Source organism: Gobio gobio (assembly GCF_949357685.1).
Source record: "Gobio gobio genome assembly, chromosome: 4".
NCBI classification, from domain to species: domain Eukaryota; kingdom Metazoa; phylum Chordata; class Actinopteri; order Cypriniformes; family Gobionidae; genus Gobio; species Gobio gobio.
The window spans coordinates 22,495,862-22,512,643 of NC_137100.1; the positions used below are offsets into that span (position 1 = coordinate 22,495,862).

General features: G+C 37.0%; 1 protein-coding gene across 13 annotated transcripts; it reads right to left on the reverse strand.

Moving 5' to 3' along the window:
- Positions 1 to 70: 70 nt before the first annotated feature.
- On the reverse strand, positions 71 to 16,747 carry brd3b (bromodomain containing 3b). 13 transcript variants are annotated; one of them, XM_079814943.1, is made up of 13 exons: positions 16,629 to 16,739; positions 15,145 to 15,479; positions 14,250 to 14,387; positions 13,997 to 14,141; positions 13,709 to 13,893; positions 11,569 to 11,940; positions 11,276 to 11,404; positions 11,007 to 11,195; positions 10,496 to 10,564; positions 9,286 to 9,521; positions 7,593 to 7,882; positions 5,926 to 6,051; positions 152 to 2,596 (listed from the first exon to the last, which is right to left on the reverse strand). In XM_079814943.1, the coding sequence occupies exons 2-13, from the start codon at positions 15,343 to 15,345 to the stop codon at positions 2,475 to 2,477; spliced, it is 2,202 nt and encodes a 733-aa protein (XP_079671069.1). In that variant the 5' UTR covers positions 15,346 to 15,479; positions 16,629 to 16,739; the 3' UTR covers positions 152 to 2,474. The 13 variants fall into 13 exon arrangements, with proteins under 13 accessions (XP_079671065.1, XP_079671075.1, XP_079671067.1 ...); XM_079814937.1 differs by having other exon boundaries at positions 10,992 to 11,195; XM_079814944.1 differs by having other exon boundaries at positions 16,621 to 16,739.
- Positions 16,748 to 16,782: the final 35 nt, after the last annotated feature.

Consider the following 16,782-nt stretch of genomic DNA (forward strand, 5'->3'; position numbering starts at 1 on the left):
TACTTTGACCATAAATATGGTACATTTTGACTTGACCTAATAACGCTGCTCAAAACAGTATCTTACTTTTGCGTTTTAATGTCTAATAAAAAGGGGGGAAAACATTAAGTGCACTCAAATAAATATATCTAGATAGTAAAAAGACACTTCTATGGGTTTTTGTGATTTATTTACGAAAAACGAGGGGCTCAGTGTCCAAATCTCAGATTAGCTTATACATCAGATATTACCATGTAAGTCTGTGCCAAAACATACTTGTCAACTTGCTTTAACTTGCTGAACTTAACATATGCAGCACTACCAATTTTAAAATTTCACTCGAAAGAATGACATTTACATGTTATAAACTGCTCAAAAAGTTTAAGAAATATACTGTAAATTGGCATGCAATACACAAACGTTCTCTCTCGTTCTCTCATAAAAAAAGAATTAAAATACTTAGACCCAAGACAGAGTTGACGAATAAGTAGTGAATATACATTTATATCTGTAATTATATATTCTATGTATCTTTATATCTCTGTCTGCATCATTTTCTGTATCATGAACCCCAGTTCAGTTTATACTGGGCTCTGCTGGAGGAATTGAGGAAGAGGAGCTGTAACAGAAATCATCTTAGCGACAAGGTAGGTTATAGTCACAAGGAACATGTAATGCAATACAGTGGTATAATGAATAAAATCAAAACATAATTAAAAGCATCCTACATGTAAAAAGAAAACCAATGAAGTCACTTTACATCACAATTTTTTTTGATGTTTTTATGATACAAAAAAAAAAAAAAAAACTATACACATTGGCTTCAACTTAATCAGCTATACCAGACCCATTTTACTTTATTTTAGTGTGCCAACTAAACTTAAGGCAAAAAAGAGCACATCCAATGATTTTAAGGGGTTCAGAGTTAAATTCAAGGCTGTTAAATGAAATAAATCATTGCCAATGCCACAAACCATGTGAATGAGTGGCATTACTGCAGCCACAAAAAGAAAATGAGAAAATAACCTCTAATACATTCATATTTTTTTTATAAAGATTATCAGTCATGGTCCATTTCCAAACTATTCTGGATACATGGCAAGAAGTGTCTGGGTACCATTGAAAGCATTCAATACACCATTTGAGAAAAACAAAACTAAAATAATAAAGTTGAGAACATACATTAGTTGTAATACTTTCAACTAATAATAACTATTGTCAAACACATATCCTTCTGAAATTAAACCTAGCACTGCTGCTTGAAGTCTTCTAAAAGATAAGTCCAACTTTGTCTTTAAATGCTTTCCTCTTTTTCTTTACAGAAGTGGCTGCTAGTCGTTTCAGAGGCTGATTCATTCCGATCTGCAGCCTTGTGGGTGTTTTTAACATCTGAATGTATTTTGCCATTATTTTTTAAGTGTACTCGGTCATTCTAAAATACCTCCATTTCATACATACTGAATTTAAATCCCAACTTTGATTGTCCTATGAGTGGACTGGGTAAAGATGAGGCATATCAGATAGAAAGTAGGATAAGAGATACTCAGAGCACCTACATATCAATAGTATAAAAAAAAGTACAGAAGACAATCCAAATATAAAACAAACAAACAAACAAACGAGCGTATGATATAGATTAAAAACAAACAAACAAAAAATTGCGACACATAATTCTACATCAAATACTGAGCTGAGAATGAACAGTGTTGAAATAGCCAAAATGACTGCGAAGCCTCTGAAAATGAAGGTTTAATAACGATACTCACACCAGAGATGCGGGATGCTGTCTAGAGTTCTAGTGAGTTATGTTGAGCCAAATTTCCTACATTTAAACTGGTCAACTGGAAACATTTCTGTAGACTGAATGTTGAAAACACGCAGAACTTTGTGCCTTTTTGGATAAAAAAAATAAATAGATTCTCTTAAAAATGTTAACAATGAAGAGTATTATCATAGTCAGCAAAATAAATGCGGAATGAGTTGAAATGTCATGCCAACATGACAGAACCACACCAGAGTGAGAGAGCCTATAATTCATTGTTTGTTCCTTCAGATTTTGAGATCTTGAGTAGCTACTCGATCAGTAAAATGCAGCCAGGCATTTGTCAGTTTTATCCCTAACGCACATTTTCAGTATGGATCTAACGAGCAGCAACCTAAAAAAAAAAAACAACGGACACACAACCGTTTCACCTCCACAACTGACATATTTTCAAAAAAATATCTTTTTTTTTTGTCTTTTTTTTTTCTTCCTCTGGTGATACCAGGCATTTCCCTTTGAGGGCCAGCGAGAACCTTAAAACTGCTTGAACTATTCCAACTCTCCTCTTTGTCTGAGCCAAGAGCATCCTACAAACTATTTTAAAATATCCTCTGCCATCTGCAAAGCATCTAGCTCTTTATAAAACGGGCCTTCAGAGAGATACTATCATGACAACACACACTACTCATTAGAAAATCGAGGAGGTTGAAGAATGCAACGTGTCGATTGGAGTTCAGTCTGAGTCGCTGCTCTCGGAGCTGGAGCCACTGGAGCTGCTGCTGCCCGAATCCGAAGAACTGCTGCTGCCACTCAGCCGAGATGGCCCGCCCCCCTGCGCTGACCCCGCCTTCTCTGCTGGGAACAGGGAAGAGAAGTGATTGCATGTTCAATATGCGTGCGAAACGCAAACATTGAATGTACATATTAATTTCCATTAAGACCTTTGTCCCTATATTGTTTTATTGGACGCCCTTACCCACACCTGCAGCTGTGTATTACAGTAAAGCAGAGACATGCACAAAGAAAGCAAAGAACTGATCTCGAAAGGACAGAATATATTGCGTGCCCACCAAAGCAGCTGACGTCAAGTGAAGTCGGTTAGTTACAGCACATACATAACCATATTCATCAGTTATTAGCTTCTCTAGCAGTTTTAACAATGTTTTACTCTTTGTCCAAGTCAGGGCTCAACAGCAAGGATTTTTTTTTCTGTCAGTAGCTCAAGATTTCTAATTGCCCTGCCAAGACTTTTACAGGCCCTAACACAAAAATGAGAAATTAATTAATATACATGAAATAACAAAAAGCAGTGTTTATAGAGATAGTGTTTATACAGTGTTTGGGGGTCAGGAAGATTTTTTTTTAAATGTTAATGAAAGTCTTTTATCCTCTAAATACAGTAAAAGTAATAGTGAAATTTAACTGTAATTTTAAATAAGAGTTTTTTAATTTTAATATTTTAAAATGTAATTTATTCCTGTGATGGCAAAGCCAAATTTTCAGCATCATTACTCCAGTCTTCAGTGTCACATGAGCTTTCAGAAATCATTCTAATATGCTGATTTGCTCACAACTTATTTTCTTATTATTAATGTTGAAAACAGTTGTACTGCTTAAGGTTTTTTTGGAAACCTCAATATATATTTTTATTAATAGAAAGTTAAAAATAACTTTCTTTGTAAATGTCTTTACTGTTGATCAATTGAATGCACCCTTGCTGAATAAAAGTAATGATTTCTTTCTAAAAAAATGTTTGATTTCAAACTTTTGAACAGTAGTGTATAAACAGTTATAATAATCATAAAGGAGTTCCAAGACAGGAAAATGATGGCATTTGTGGGTAAAAAACAAAATCTTACTGAATCTACCAAGAATATTAAAAGTCAAAACTAAGGGTTCACCAACAATTTCGGCTACCGAAAATTAAATGGTTAGTTCACCCAAAAATTAAAATTATCCCATGATTTACTCACCCTAAAGTCATCCTAGGTGTATATGACATTCTTCTTTCAGATGAATAAAATCAGAGTTATATTAAAAATGTCCTTCCAAGCTTTATAATGGCAGTGACTGTTGGGTCATTTTTTAAGTCCATAAAAGTGCATCTATTCATCATATAACTGCTCCACAAGGCTCCGGGGGGTTAATAAAGGCCTTCTGTGTTTGTGTAGGAAAAAGATCCATATTTAAAACTTTATAAAGTAAATTATCTAGCTTCCGGCTAATCGCCTTCCGTATTCACTTACGGAAAAAGTGTAGCGCCTCTCGCAATTCAAAATGCTTATGCTACGTCTGACGAAATTGCACACCAATTACGCTTGGATGACAATATATTTCTCGGTTTCAATCGATACTGACTGTTAAATCTCAAGATCGATCTTCTAGTCTATGCTGTTTTCTATTGATGCATGAACAAAACTCCACTACACACTTAGCACACCTGCCATCCAATAATCTCAATACGTTTTGCGGTTTGTTACTTTTAATATGAAACAAAGTCTCAACTTTCAAATTTTGTTCATTTTATCACAAAATTCAAAGAATAAATGTCATTTTGGTGCTCTTTAATATGGCGTGACAGATCACTACCTGTAGCCGCATCAGTTCAAGCGGCAGCATTCAATTAAATTTTCACTTCCAATCTCTTCCAAAAATTGTCTGGCAGCCCACAGCATTTACTCACATCAATACACTTCCACATCAAATAATAAAACACATTCACATCAAATAATAAAACACATTACAATAAGCACTTAAACGAAGGATCAAGCGCAAATGAACAGATACTCTCTTCCTCTTTCTTTACTACCAGTTATAGCACTGAATAAACATGAATGAACATCAGAAGGCATGTTGAAATATATAGACTGACATGTATGTATCATGTAATCTCTCAATCAGTGTTTCAACCACGGAAAGACGTCAATAAAACCGCTTGTATACAATATGTCCCGTAACGTCACATTTATGTTAGTTAGCTAGAAAATAAGGTTACACTTTATTTTGATAGTCCACTTTAAACATTCTACTAACTATAAGTAACTTTGCAACTACATGTCAACTAACTGTCATTAGAGTATTAGTTGACTGTCAGTAGACTGGTAGGTTATGGTTAGGTGTTAGGGTTCGGGTAAGTAGAATAAGTTGAATTGTAGTTGCCAAGTTACTTATAGTCAGTAGAATGTCTGTTGGGGGACCAACAAAATAAAGTTTTAGTAAATATTAATCAGACAGTCTTCAAATACTCTAATGACAGTTAGTTGACATGTAGTTGCAAAGTTACTTATAGTTAGTAGAATGTCTAAAGTGGACTATCAAAATAAAGTGTTACCGAAAATAAATAACTTTTGGTAAATATATGAACTGTATTACATAATCATTATATTTTTAATGTTACTGATGTCTTCAATTTTTAATGTGTTTCAATAAATATGTCTTGCAAGCAAATTAAAGCCATCATTATAGAATTTGTTGGTGAAGTTGATTTAAAATCTGCCTTGTGTCTAATTAATCTTTTGTTAAGCTCAGTTTTATTTGAGTGTTGATTATTAAAGAATTTAATTTATTTTTGGAAAATAAAGTTTTTGGTGTTTATGTAAAATTCATAACATTAACTAAAAGTCTAATATAAAAATATATATATATATATATATATATATATATATATATATATATATATATATATATATATATATATATATATATATATATATATATATATATATATATATAAAAATGGGGGGGGGTGTTCGGCCAAGTGGATCCTGAATTTTCGATTTCAGCCCAGAATTTTTATTTCGGTGCATCACTACCAAAGACTATTAAACTGAGTCTTTAAAACAAAACATTAAGCTTACCTAGCTAACAAAAGTACAAAGTTGACCAGCAGAATTCACTAGCAAATTTCACAGAAGAAATTCCCAGTAGGGCAATAGACAGTCCCATCAACTGGTTCAAAGCTGGGGCCAGCAGTCCATCCTTGTTGTTGAGCCCTGCAAACCCTTTTCAGTGTGTGAATAGCATTGCATACGAAGGTCTGACAGAAGCCCTTCGATCAAGTTAGTCAAATTAGTGAAGCAAAAAGCCTATCCTTATCTCCGTTTTCTTAGCCTACCATCCTACAAATCCAGCTAACCCAGATTGGTCACCTGTCTGCTCACATCTGCACACTACCACACAGGTACCTTTTTTGGGTGGTTTCTTGTTGTTGTTCAGTTGTCCGCTCACGTCCTGTAGCCTCTTTTCTAACTCTTTCTTCTTTTCCTGAACCAGTTCCTCTTTAGACTTGGCACTCTTTTTCCCAGTGCCCGCTGCAGGAGACACACAGCGGTGACCGGTGAGTAACGGGTTGCCCTCGTAGCCCACCGCCGTGGCAACAAGCAGCAAAAAGCACTCTGCTACACTGGTTTTAAACTCCATGATGTCAAATTTGTGTTCAAGGAATCTTATCAGGTTCAAGTTAAGACCAAACAGCAGCATTTGGTTACTACTACCATAAAAAATTATTTAGACCCATCCTTAATTTTCCTTAAAACAAACAAAGTTATGTTGAAACACTAAAAATTGCCCTGATTCACTTCTATTGTTAAAGGGTTTAAAGGAAATGAGAATTTATGCGTTTAAGTAAGTTGTTCGGTAAATTTTAGTTTATTTATTTTAGGGTTTATGGCATTATCATGGTAACAAAGTTGTACACAGAAACTGTTACCAAGCTATTTTTTTCACACCAAAATCATGCTAATACACTGTTTATGTCTTGTGGCTATACTGTAGAGTGCAACAGTCAGGTTCTCCATAAGGGAACAGATTTTTAATGATAATTCAAAAGGTTGAACTATGAGGTTGTTTATTGACAGTATAAACTTGCATTTGAAGCATTATTTCAACTTATTTTGTTTAAATAATAGTGAAAAACTACATTACCTATAATTCTGCAAAGAAATCACCACCAATCAGAGAACGGCAACAAGAAAACTGTGGTAAAAGAATTTTTGCGCCTACCCACTCTCCTTGAAACAACGTGAATAACGTAAAAGAGTCAGTCTCCCTACACTTTCAAACTACTTAATATTTATATATACACATGCTAATTTTGCATTAAGTGAGGCCGATTAACATGGTTTTAGCAATGGTATTTTGAATTGTGCCATTGTAGTTCTTTCCTTCATTAAAGATGTTTAATTCACAGTCCTGTACCTTAGACTTCTTGTCTGATTTTCAAATACTTTTATGGCTCAAATAAGTTTGTAATGTTGAGATTCACATCATAGCTGAAAAAATAAATAGAAAAAATACTTCCCAAACTAAGGCCACTAAAAATGTGAGCAGGCACGGTTGCACTGCATTGAAACCATTCTAATGGTTATGGATTGACCCCATTCACTTCCATTGTATGTGCCTTTTTTAGAAAAGAAGGGACAAGTGGAAATTACTTATTGTGATATTCAACATTATGCCACAAATGCTGACAACTGAGCTTAACTTGTAATGAGCCCAGGATATAGTGCAGTAGTGCAGTGTGCACAATAGTAACATGTACACTGTGTACTATAAGGAAATTCATGGTCTGATCAAATGTTCTCTACGGTATACTGATGTACTCTTTAAACCCTTGAAGCTTCACTTGAAAGTATTAATACCAGAGAAAGCACATGTAAGGTAATCCACCAAAAGTCATGCAAAACATTGGAGAAGGTGAGTGCTCCCAGCTCAAAGAAGGAAATAGCACAGCCCATTTCAGCTTTTAGAGCAGACGGACCAGGCAAGAAAAGAGAGCTGCTTGTCTATAAAACACTGAAGTAAGCCTATTCCTAGCAACAAATCTGCTGAGAAAGAAAAGAGGGGCACTCACGTAAAGGTTTGCGCTGCTTTTTCTGTAAACAGGACTTGACGTATCGTTCGAGCTCACGCAACGTGGAAGGCTTGAGCGTTTCAAAGTCGATCTCGATCTCGTCTGGGTTGGAGTCTCGCAGTGACGGCTCACGTGACTGGATGATGTGGACCACACGGCCCAGTTTCTCACCCGGCAACCGGTTGATATCCAGGCTAAGTTGCCGCTTCTCATCATAAGACATGGGAAGAGACTCCTCCTCGTCAGACTCGTAGTTTGCTGCGCCAGGTTTGCCCCCCTTTTTCGGTTGCCTGTGGATTGGAGGTGTAGTTTGCACAAAGGCTTCTAAACCTTAAAGTCTATACACAAGACTGAACTGGCATATTGAGACTGAACAAACTACATGATGCTAGCTCACTTTACCTCTATGACAGATAAATGGTACACTATTGTATTGTGTTGTGTTGATTTACTTTAAACAACTTAAAATTGGTATGTATCCACCTATACAATAGGCCAAATAATCAGCAGATATCATCAGTGGATTATCGGTTGATAATCATGACTGCTTGGCCTATTAACAAGTGTTTTCCAATGGTATTGTGGATCATGAGTTTTTTTTATGGAACCCTGTTTCCACCTCAGAGTAAAAAACAATAAATGTGAGAAACTGCGGTAACACTTTAGTTAAGGTTGTATTAGTTAACATTATTTAATGCATTAGTTAACATGAAATAACCATGAACAACACCTCTGTTCAGCATTAGTTCATCTTTGTTAACGTCAGTTAATAAAAAATACAGCTGTTCATGGTTTGTTCATGTTAGTTCACAGCGCATTAACTAATGTTAACAAGATTTTATTAATGCAATAGTAAATGTTGAAATTAACATTAACAAAGATAAATAAATGCTTTATAAGTGCAGTTCATAATTAGTTCATGTTAACTAATGTAGTTAACTAATGCTAACTAATGAACTTTAGTTAAGTGTTACCGAAACTTTAAAATAAGAAATAAAGTCACACTAAAGTCGCACTTTCTATTCATCAAAGAATAATGAAAAGAATTTACCAGTTTCCACAAAAATATTAAGCAGTAACTTTTTTCAACATTTATAATGTTGAAATGTTTCTTGAGCACCAAATAACCATATCAGAATGATTTCTGAAGGATCATGTGACACTGACGACTGGAGTAATGATGCTGAAAATTCAGCTTTGCCTTCACAGGAATAAATTCAATTTTAAAATATATTAAAATAGAAAACAGTAACAGTATTTCACAATATTACTGTTTTACTGTATTTTTATCAAATAAATGCATCTCAGATGAGCAAAAATCCTTAAAAATTTGTGCAGTGTAAAGTAGTGTAAAGTCACAATTACAAGTAACATTTTGTTCTTTTTTTTCAAATCTGAGGTGGAACAGGTTTCCATAGTTTTCAGATATTTTAGAGGGAATTTTGAAAAAATATTATGTAAAATAAAATGCATGTGTGCACATTCCGTTTGCAAATCGACATAAATCCTGTATAATAAAATATAGCATGCAGTATAACATTGTCCTGTATTACAATTATATGGCATTATAAAATACATATACAGTATAAGCATTATAATTAATTTGTCGGCATTCTTTTTAGATATCACAAAATCCATATCCACTATAAATAGGACCAAATATTTACACTACATTAAAACAAAATAAGCTAACCTTGTAGTGGATGTGCTGTTGGGTTTCCGTGCGGAGGTCTTTTTCTGCGGAGTTTGCTTATTCGGTTGTGTGGACTTGGCCTTTTTGTCTTCTTCCACCACCTTGACCTTGTTTTTGTCTTTGTCCTTCTCTTTGTCTTTTTTCTTCTTCTCTTTTTCCTTCTTCTCTTTCTTTTTCTTTGGTTTGCTCACAGGACCCTGTGACAGAGCGGCTAGCTGTTCATGAACAGCCTTCAGCTGAGGAGGAAGGTGGAGGGAATGGTTAGCAAGCAGGGGATGGGGCATGCTGCATCGATGCTAACTTAAAAGACTAGGATCTCAGCTGTGCAGGACAGATGATGGGACTGGTGATGAAGGGAAGAGTTTGAAGGAGGATAATGAATGACATTTGTCACCTACATATCTCCCAGTTTCATGGAAATGCTCTCCCCAGAAATTAGCTGTGTGCGGAAGACTCTTATTTTGGAAAATAAATGCCAAGCCCAGAAAAGTTGTTTACTTCTGAATTCTTTGCGAACAAAATGGACAAACACTTTTAACTACTTTAAATTCCAAATACACTGATCAAACATATTTACCATCTTTCATCATTTAGTTATCCAGTTACCAACCCACATGTAAACAGTTTAAAGTTGGTATAAAATGAAAGATTTACCTATTTTCGAAATGCCTGTTATTGATCTTACTCATCTGTTTGTAGGTTTTTTAAACCTCATAATTCTTCATTTAAATATCATAACTCAATTTTCCAGCGAAACGACGGGCTTCTCTCCGATGCACATGCCAGACTTCACCAAACATTTAGTCCATTTAATCCCGCCCCTTTCTTACAATCGACTGCAAGCTCGCATTCAGATCTGCCTCCATCCAATAAACAACCGAGTGATACAATCAAGTCCCAGTCCTACATTTTTCTTCTGTTTTCAATAAGAAAGACTCTACCATGATGATTTGGAAGCACCGGAGACCACATCCCAGCAAAGAATTTGGATTCTCACTGATAAACATGCCAATCAATGTCATTCACAGAGCAAAGAAGGAAACAGAGCCAAAAGACTAGCTGAGTGTCAAAGCAAGCTCACTTAAAGATGCCCAGCTCAAATACACCCCATAAAGCACCACCTTAACCCTCTACCGCTCACTTAAGAAGAAGCTACGAAAAATGGAGGAGTTAGTGGGGTGGGGGACCGGGAAGTAAAAATATCATTCACCTGAAAACGTTTGGCACACCCGTTTTTTGTCCCCGACCTGTTACCATTGGGGTGCTCCACAGTGAATTGCTGGTAAAAAAGCCAAAGTGAAATCAAGGGACAAAATAGTCATTCTCAAAAATGTATTTTAACAACAGACTGTGTCATGATGAGAGCAGAGTAACTATAATCGACACCAATATGTTTAACACTGAGACAGCGAAATTAAAAACTGTCATCTGAAGTTTTACAGCATGCAAGCCCAATGTATACCAAGATGCCAACACAAACTGCAGAGGCGGTAGAGGGTTAAACGTTCAGTCCAGGGTGAAAATGGGCACTCGTTTCCAAAACATTATGAAAACAAGAGACATTAAGGAAAAAAAAAATCCAAATGACTAACACAAGCAGTCAGACTGAGGAGGAGGAGGTGGTGAATGTGAGGGGGAGTGGCTGTGGCCTCTGCCTGTCTCTCCACCCTTGGTTTGGATCTTGGTCCTCAAGTGGTGACACCCACCTGTTTGCCACTCACCTGTTCCTGCAGCTCAGCCAGACGAGTGGCCCGTTCCTCCTCCGAGTCGGAGCTGGAGCTGGAAGAGTCTGCGCTGCTCTCGCTGCTGCCGGTGCTCTTGCTCACCACTGCCGTGGCCGACACCGCACTGGGCGAGGACGGCTCTACGGGTTCATCGGGCATCTTCGCGAACTTCATCTCAAACACATCCTGGAGGACATAGACAAATATGATTGGTGAGATCTGAAAGCACATCCTCAGGCACAATGGCTCTTTTTTAACCGCCGCACCTGGAGTTTTCTTGCCATGGCAACGACCTCGTGATCAGGCGGGTTGTACTTGTAACAATTTGAGAACATTAACCGAATATCTGCTGCGAAACTTTGGGCGTCTTGGTATTCTCGACCGTCCATCTTTTTCTGAAAAAGACACGTATGAGATAATGTTTGGCTTTAAAAATGTAGAAAAGGGGAGTAAAAACCGAAGTTATACATAAGTTTATTTAGTTAAAATCAATCATTTCATTTTGAATATTAACCATTCTATACTTAATAACTTTGCAAGGTGTAATTTTAGGCCATACTTTGACAGTGCTGAGGTCCATTGGTTGCTTGATGATTTCATGATAGTCATGCAGCTCCAGGGCCTCTGCATCTACAGGCTTGTAGAACGGCCAGGCGTAGGCCGCATGCTTCTTGGAAAGCATCTCTTTAAGTATAGTGTCACAGTATTTGAGATGATCGTTGAGCTTGCTTTTCTTGTTGCCTTGCTGTTGAACATCCCCATCCTCCAGGTCTTTTTTGGGAGGTTTGATGGGTCGACCTGTGCTCTCTCTTCTGGAAATGACTTTACTGAGTTTGGACTCTAACATCGCAGTGGGCGACTCACTTCTGCTGGCAGTGATCGCGCAGGTTGTGGGTGTGGTAGTGTCCGCTTTCCGCTTCACCCCTTTCTTCTGAGGAAAATTAGATCAGTGTGTGTTAGAACACTACTAAAATAAGGATGTGCAATAGGGATGTGCCCGAAGCCCAATACCTTATTCGGAAAGGAAATAAAAGCATTCCTAAAGGGACATGGTAATGGAAAAAAATATGAGATGGGAGGAAAAATATCTCTCAATGCATTTGCGTTCTCTCGCAATTATACAGTTGGGTAATTATATTGTAGACAGGGAGCTGCTATCAATATGTGGGGTATTGAAATCCGTTTTGAATGCACAATCGCTTTTCAAACAAATTTGAGCTCATGCATACTCTGTGTATAGGGAAGATATATTTGTTGTATAAAAAATAAATGCACACAATGTAACACTGACTAACCCAAGCAAGGCTAACCATGTCCCTTTAGGGGCTCTTTGCTATTAATTTTCTGTGCCTTTCCGGCTTCGGGCACATCCCTAATGTGCAAAATGACGGACTAGTCTTAAGGAAGCCTTTACAAATTAAGCTGGTTAAGGGTGAAGTTCATCAGACACCAATCAGCCATGTTTTTTTTAGAGATATACAGACACTAAATTCATCCTTCAATAGGATAAATTACATATTGTACAAATAAATAGACTACAGACATTTTTTATTGCACCAACTATTATAACCCTCACAAAAAACTGATTCTACATAATAAAGGGAACATTACTCACAGTAGGGGATATGAAATGTATTGCTGAAGGCGGTGAATCTGTTACAAAAGCTGTTATGATGGCTGAAATAGTGGTGCTTTAAGAGATGAAATGTGCTGACAATCTTACAGCTACTTTTAGACTGTTAACACACTAAAGCATAGCATGCTGTCAAAAAGACTAAAGACCTCTCAGAGAAGTTGCATCTCTAAATACATCCCCTTTAAAGCCCATCTGCTAAAAATATGTAAAGTTAAAATGTAATAAATAAAAATGTAAGATAAACAGACAGACAGATTTTAAATGTTATGATTTTATCTTTTAACAGACCCCCTAAACTGTGTGTGAGTTTAATGGGGGGTAATGGAGAATGAACAGGTAAAAGTCATTGACGTGAGAGGAGTCAATGCCGCCATTGCGATATAACTGATCGGTTATGATTGGTTTTCATGGGCGTTCTCGAATCAGCCTGAATGAAGACAATGATGCCGTTAATGAGAAGACTAATTAAAATTAAACAACTATATGTCACGTCAAAATGGTCTGAAACCATGTGGGGGTTTTTAGTGAACAATCAGCTTGGTGAAATGTACAGCTTCGCGTCTGCGATCAGTATGTACACGCTTGATGAACGCTGAAAATAAGTTGACTATTAAAAAGGAAAGCTGAACATTCATTTATATTGTTTAAATTGTTCCTGCCTTTAGTTATTATTTTGGAATAAATGTAAAAATGTGTAAAAACACTAACGTTTTTAATAAATAGCATTACATAGTTAGTGTAAAAATACAAAATAGAATGTTTTTTAATGTAATGTTTATTTAACCAGGAAAATTAAGAGCAACAGGGACATACATTTACATTTGATGTATAAATAAAAAATGTGAGGACTTTGCCTCCTCATTTTAAAACACCACCGCACACCACTGATAGATAGATAGATAGATAGATAGATAGGTGCCAGTAGTTAGTTGGCTTGGCTAGTCAACCACACTGATCCATCCCCACAACAAAAGCTATTCACTTTTTTCCTGTGTACAAATGACAATGAAAAGGACTGAGCAAGTAAAACCTGCTACTTCCACATAATTTCAGCTGGTCTTACTTTGACAACAGGCTGTGCGGTTGGAATCATGGCAGGGGGCGTGGCAGGGGGCACAGCTTGGACATTGGAGGTGATGGTCGAGACTGGAGTCGCAGCTATTACAGGAGTCTGAGCCAGCTGAGGAGGGGAGCTCGGACATGACGAGGATGGAGAACCAGTAGTCAGTGCTATTGATTGTTGGTTTTCTGTTTGGATGTGATAATGACAAGGTCAGCTGGAAACCCTCCTTCAAGCCGTATGTCATTGGTAACTTCAAAGGTTTATTATGTGTGGCATCTAGTCAGTTACCTGAACCAGGGGGTGCTCCAGGTTTCCGTGCTTTACCCTTCGGTGGTGGGGGTAAAAGTTCCACCTCCTCCTGGGGCATCTGAGCTACCTTTTGGAGGAAAATCTTTTCCAAGGCTTGAGCCATGAGAACAATGTCATCTGTAGGCTAGGGCAATAATTCAAGGGAAATTCATTTTAAAAATCACACATTAGTATTGGAATAAAGTATATTATTACAAAAAAAAAAGATAAAATATTAAGGACATGGATCTACCTTGTTATAGATGTAACAGTTTGTGAACATAGTGTTAAAGTCCTGCATGCATTCGCCAGCAGTCCAATAGTAATTATTCTCAAGTCGCTTCTTTATGGTTCCCATGTCCATTGGATTCTTAATAACTTTATGGTAGTCCTATTTGACCGAGATAATAAATTAGACAAGGCGTAATGCACTAGGTAGATGAAAACAAACATTTAAAGGTGATGTGTGTAATATTTTGGATTTTAAAACACTACAGCCATAAGTCATGTATAGTTTATTTCCCACTTGTTTGATAATCCCAACAAATAAACACTGACTCAATCAACTGCATTAGTTTGGGAATCTCTACTTGCCCGACCAATAGCGGATTGTCACTATTTTTGCAATTCCTTTTGGTAACACTAGAGTTACAAAAATTACACTAGTCACCTTTAAGTCAACTTATAACACACTACACTACTGGTCAAAAGTTTGGAATGATTAAGACTTTGTAAAATAAGTCTCACCATGGCAGCATTTATTTGTGTGTGTGTGTGTGTGACAGTAAATAAAAAACTATTTAGCAGCTTTGCCATCACATCAATATATTACATTTTAAAATATATAATAAAATAGAAAACAGTTATTTTAAATTGGGATAATGTAACTATTTCCCACACACACACATATATTCATGTGATGGCAAAGCTGCTAAATAATTATTTTCTGGAAACGGTGATAACTGATAATAATTGAGCACTAAATCAGAAAATGTTATCGATTTCTGAAGGATCATGTGACACCGAAGTCTGTTTTATTAATGATTTTACAATATTTTTGATCATTGGTACGCATGAGACTTCTTATAAAAAACACTTTTGACCAGTGGTGTGTGAGAAAATGAAAGGGAAAAAAAAAAATTACTCACTGGCAGATTCAACTTGATAGCATCCACAGGTGTGTAAAAGGGCCATGCAAACTGATGCTTCCACAGAGTCTTCACAACCACATTCTGCATATACTGTAGCTGGTTGGTTTTTCGGCCAGGCTTACCAGGGTTCGTGACCTCAGGTGGGGGAGGGTTTACAATGGGTGGAGGCACCTGGGCAGGGGATGTGACTACCGACATACTGGTCAGTTAAGGGAAAGAAGTTGCTTGAATGACGTCTGTACGTCTCTTAGCTCAGTTTCAATGATCCTCTTGCTGCTCCTTAGTCCCACCTCCACACACACATCCCATCTCAGGACCTGAGTGTCAGCACGCTGCCAGAAAACGTAGATACATAACTAATTGAATATACAGCTATGAAAATAAATTACCTATCTATCTATACGGTGTGTATATAGCATCAATAGAAATATAATTGCAAAAATGATACCAGTTTACACCATGATTTTTATTTGTTTACATATTATAATGCTATTTGCACATGGCGTAGCACAGCCAATAAAAATAAATTACCCAACTTAAACCTCAATAGAGCACAATCAAGGTGGAAGTGGATGTGCATGTTGTAAACAAACAGCATTTTTAATAACTAATGTTATTTTCCATAGCTGCATTAATATTAATTGATGTACACCAGGTTGATTTTAAAAATAATTTTCAGGTTATTTTTGTTTAGCTTAGTGAAATGTATGCATCGTCACCAGTAAATTAGTTTAAAGTCTGAACTACAGTATCGAGGGTTTCACACGAATGAATGACTAGTAAACCAAGAAAAAGCTGAAATTTCTGTGAACTTGTGCGTTTCATTTGAACCACTCCAATAGTTTTAAATACCAACAAAACGACCACAATTTCGCGTGAAATGAGAGGCCATAAAAAAAATCGCAGGTTTAGTCAGAATTAAACCAAAACATCAGCTAGCAAATTGCGCCCCTGCGCGCCCTTAAACGGAGCTCTAACTGTAAACTTGACTGGAAATACATTTTACCATCGCGCTTTAAAGTAACCGAATCAGGCTTGTGTATATAAGTTCTTGAAAAGATGGCGGGCACGGGGAGAGACAGGGCATCGAGTGAGGAATGCCGAGGATCGAGCCCCACCATGTCTTTAACACAACCATTGTGTGTGCATGCCGTTCAGCCAGCTAGCTACTCAGCGGGCTAATTTGAAATCATCCCACAATGCATCCACCAGTCCTGTTTATACACTTGATACAACGAAAAAAAACCGTGCAAACAATTGCAGCGAGCTCTACGTTTACGGATCGAAACGGCTGCGCGTGAAAGAAGGTTTTGTTACATTGTTGCAAAGCGCCGCTCATCAGCTTCTCTCTGTCAGAGGAGATCCTGCTAGCCACATTCAGCTGTGTTTCCCCCCAAAAACACCAATATACATCACCTAAACTGAATATAAACTTCGATCGGAATGCACTAATCGTAAATATATATGTTATACTTTATTACTTTCACTCCAAGCAGCTCCGGTAGCGTTTTCCTTGCAGATTTTCGGGTAGCTTTTATTGCGAAGAAGCATAATAGATGGCTGGGGTCGACACTGGTTGGGTAGTGTTGTGCGCATGCGCGCTGCGTCGCACGGTATTGTGGTTGTTGTTGTGTA

Excerpts from the sequence above, each read along its gene's own strand:
- brd3b (XM_079814937.1), bottom strand. The coding sequence starts at position 15,345 with ATGTCGGTAGTCACATCCCCTGCCCAGGTGCCTCCACCCATTGTAAAC. Across the intron at positions 13,894-13,996 it reads TGGAGCACCCCCTGGTTCAG|AAAACCAACAATCAATAGCA; the intron begins GTAACTGACTAG and ends ACATCCAAACAG. Across the intron at positions 6,052-7,592 it reads AAAGCAGCGCAAACCTTTAC|CGGGCACTGGGAAAAAGAGT; the intron begins GTGAGTGCCCCT and ends TGTCTCCTGCAG.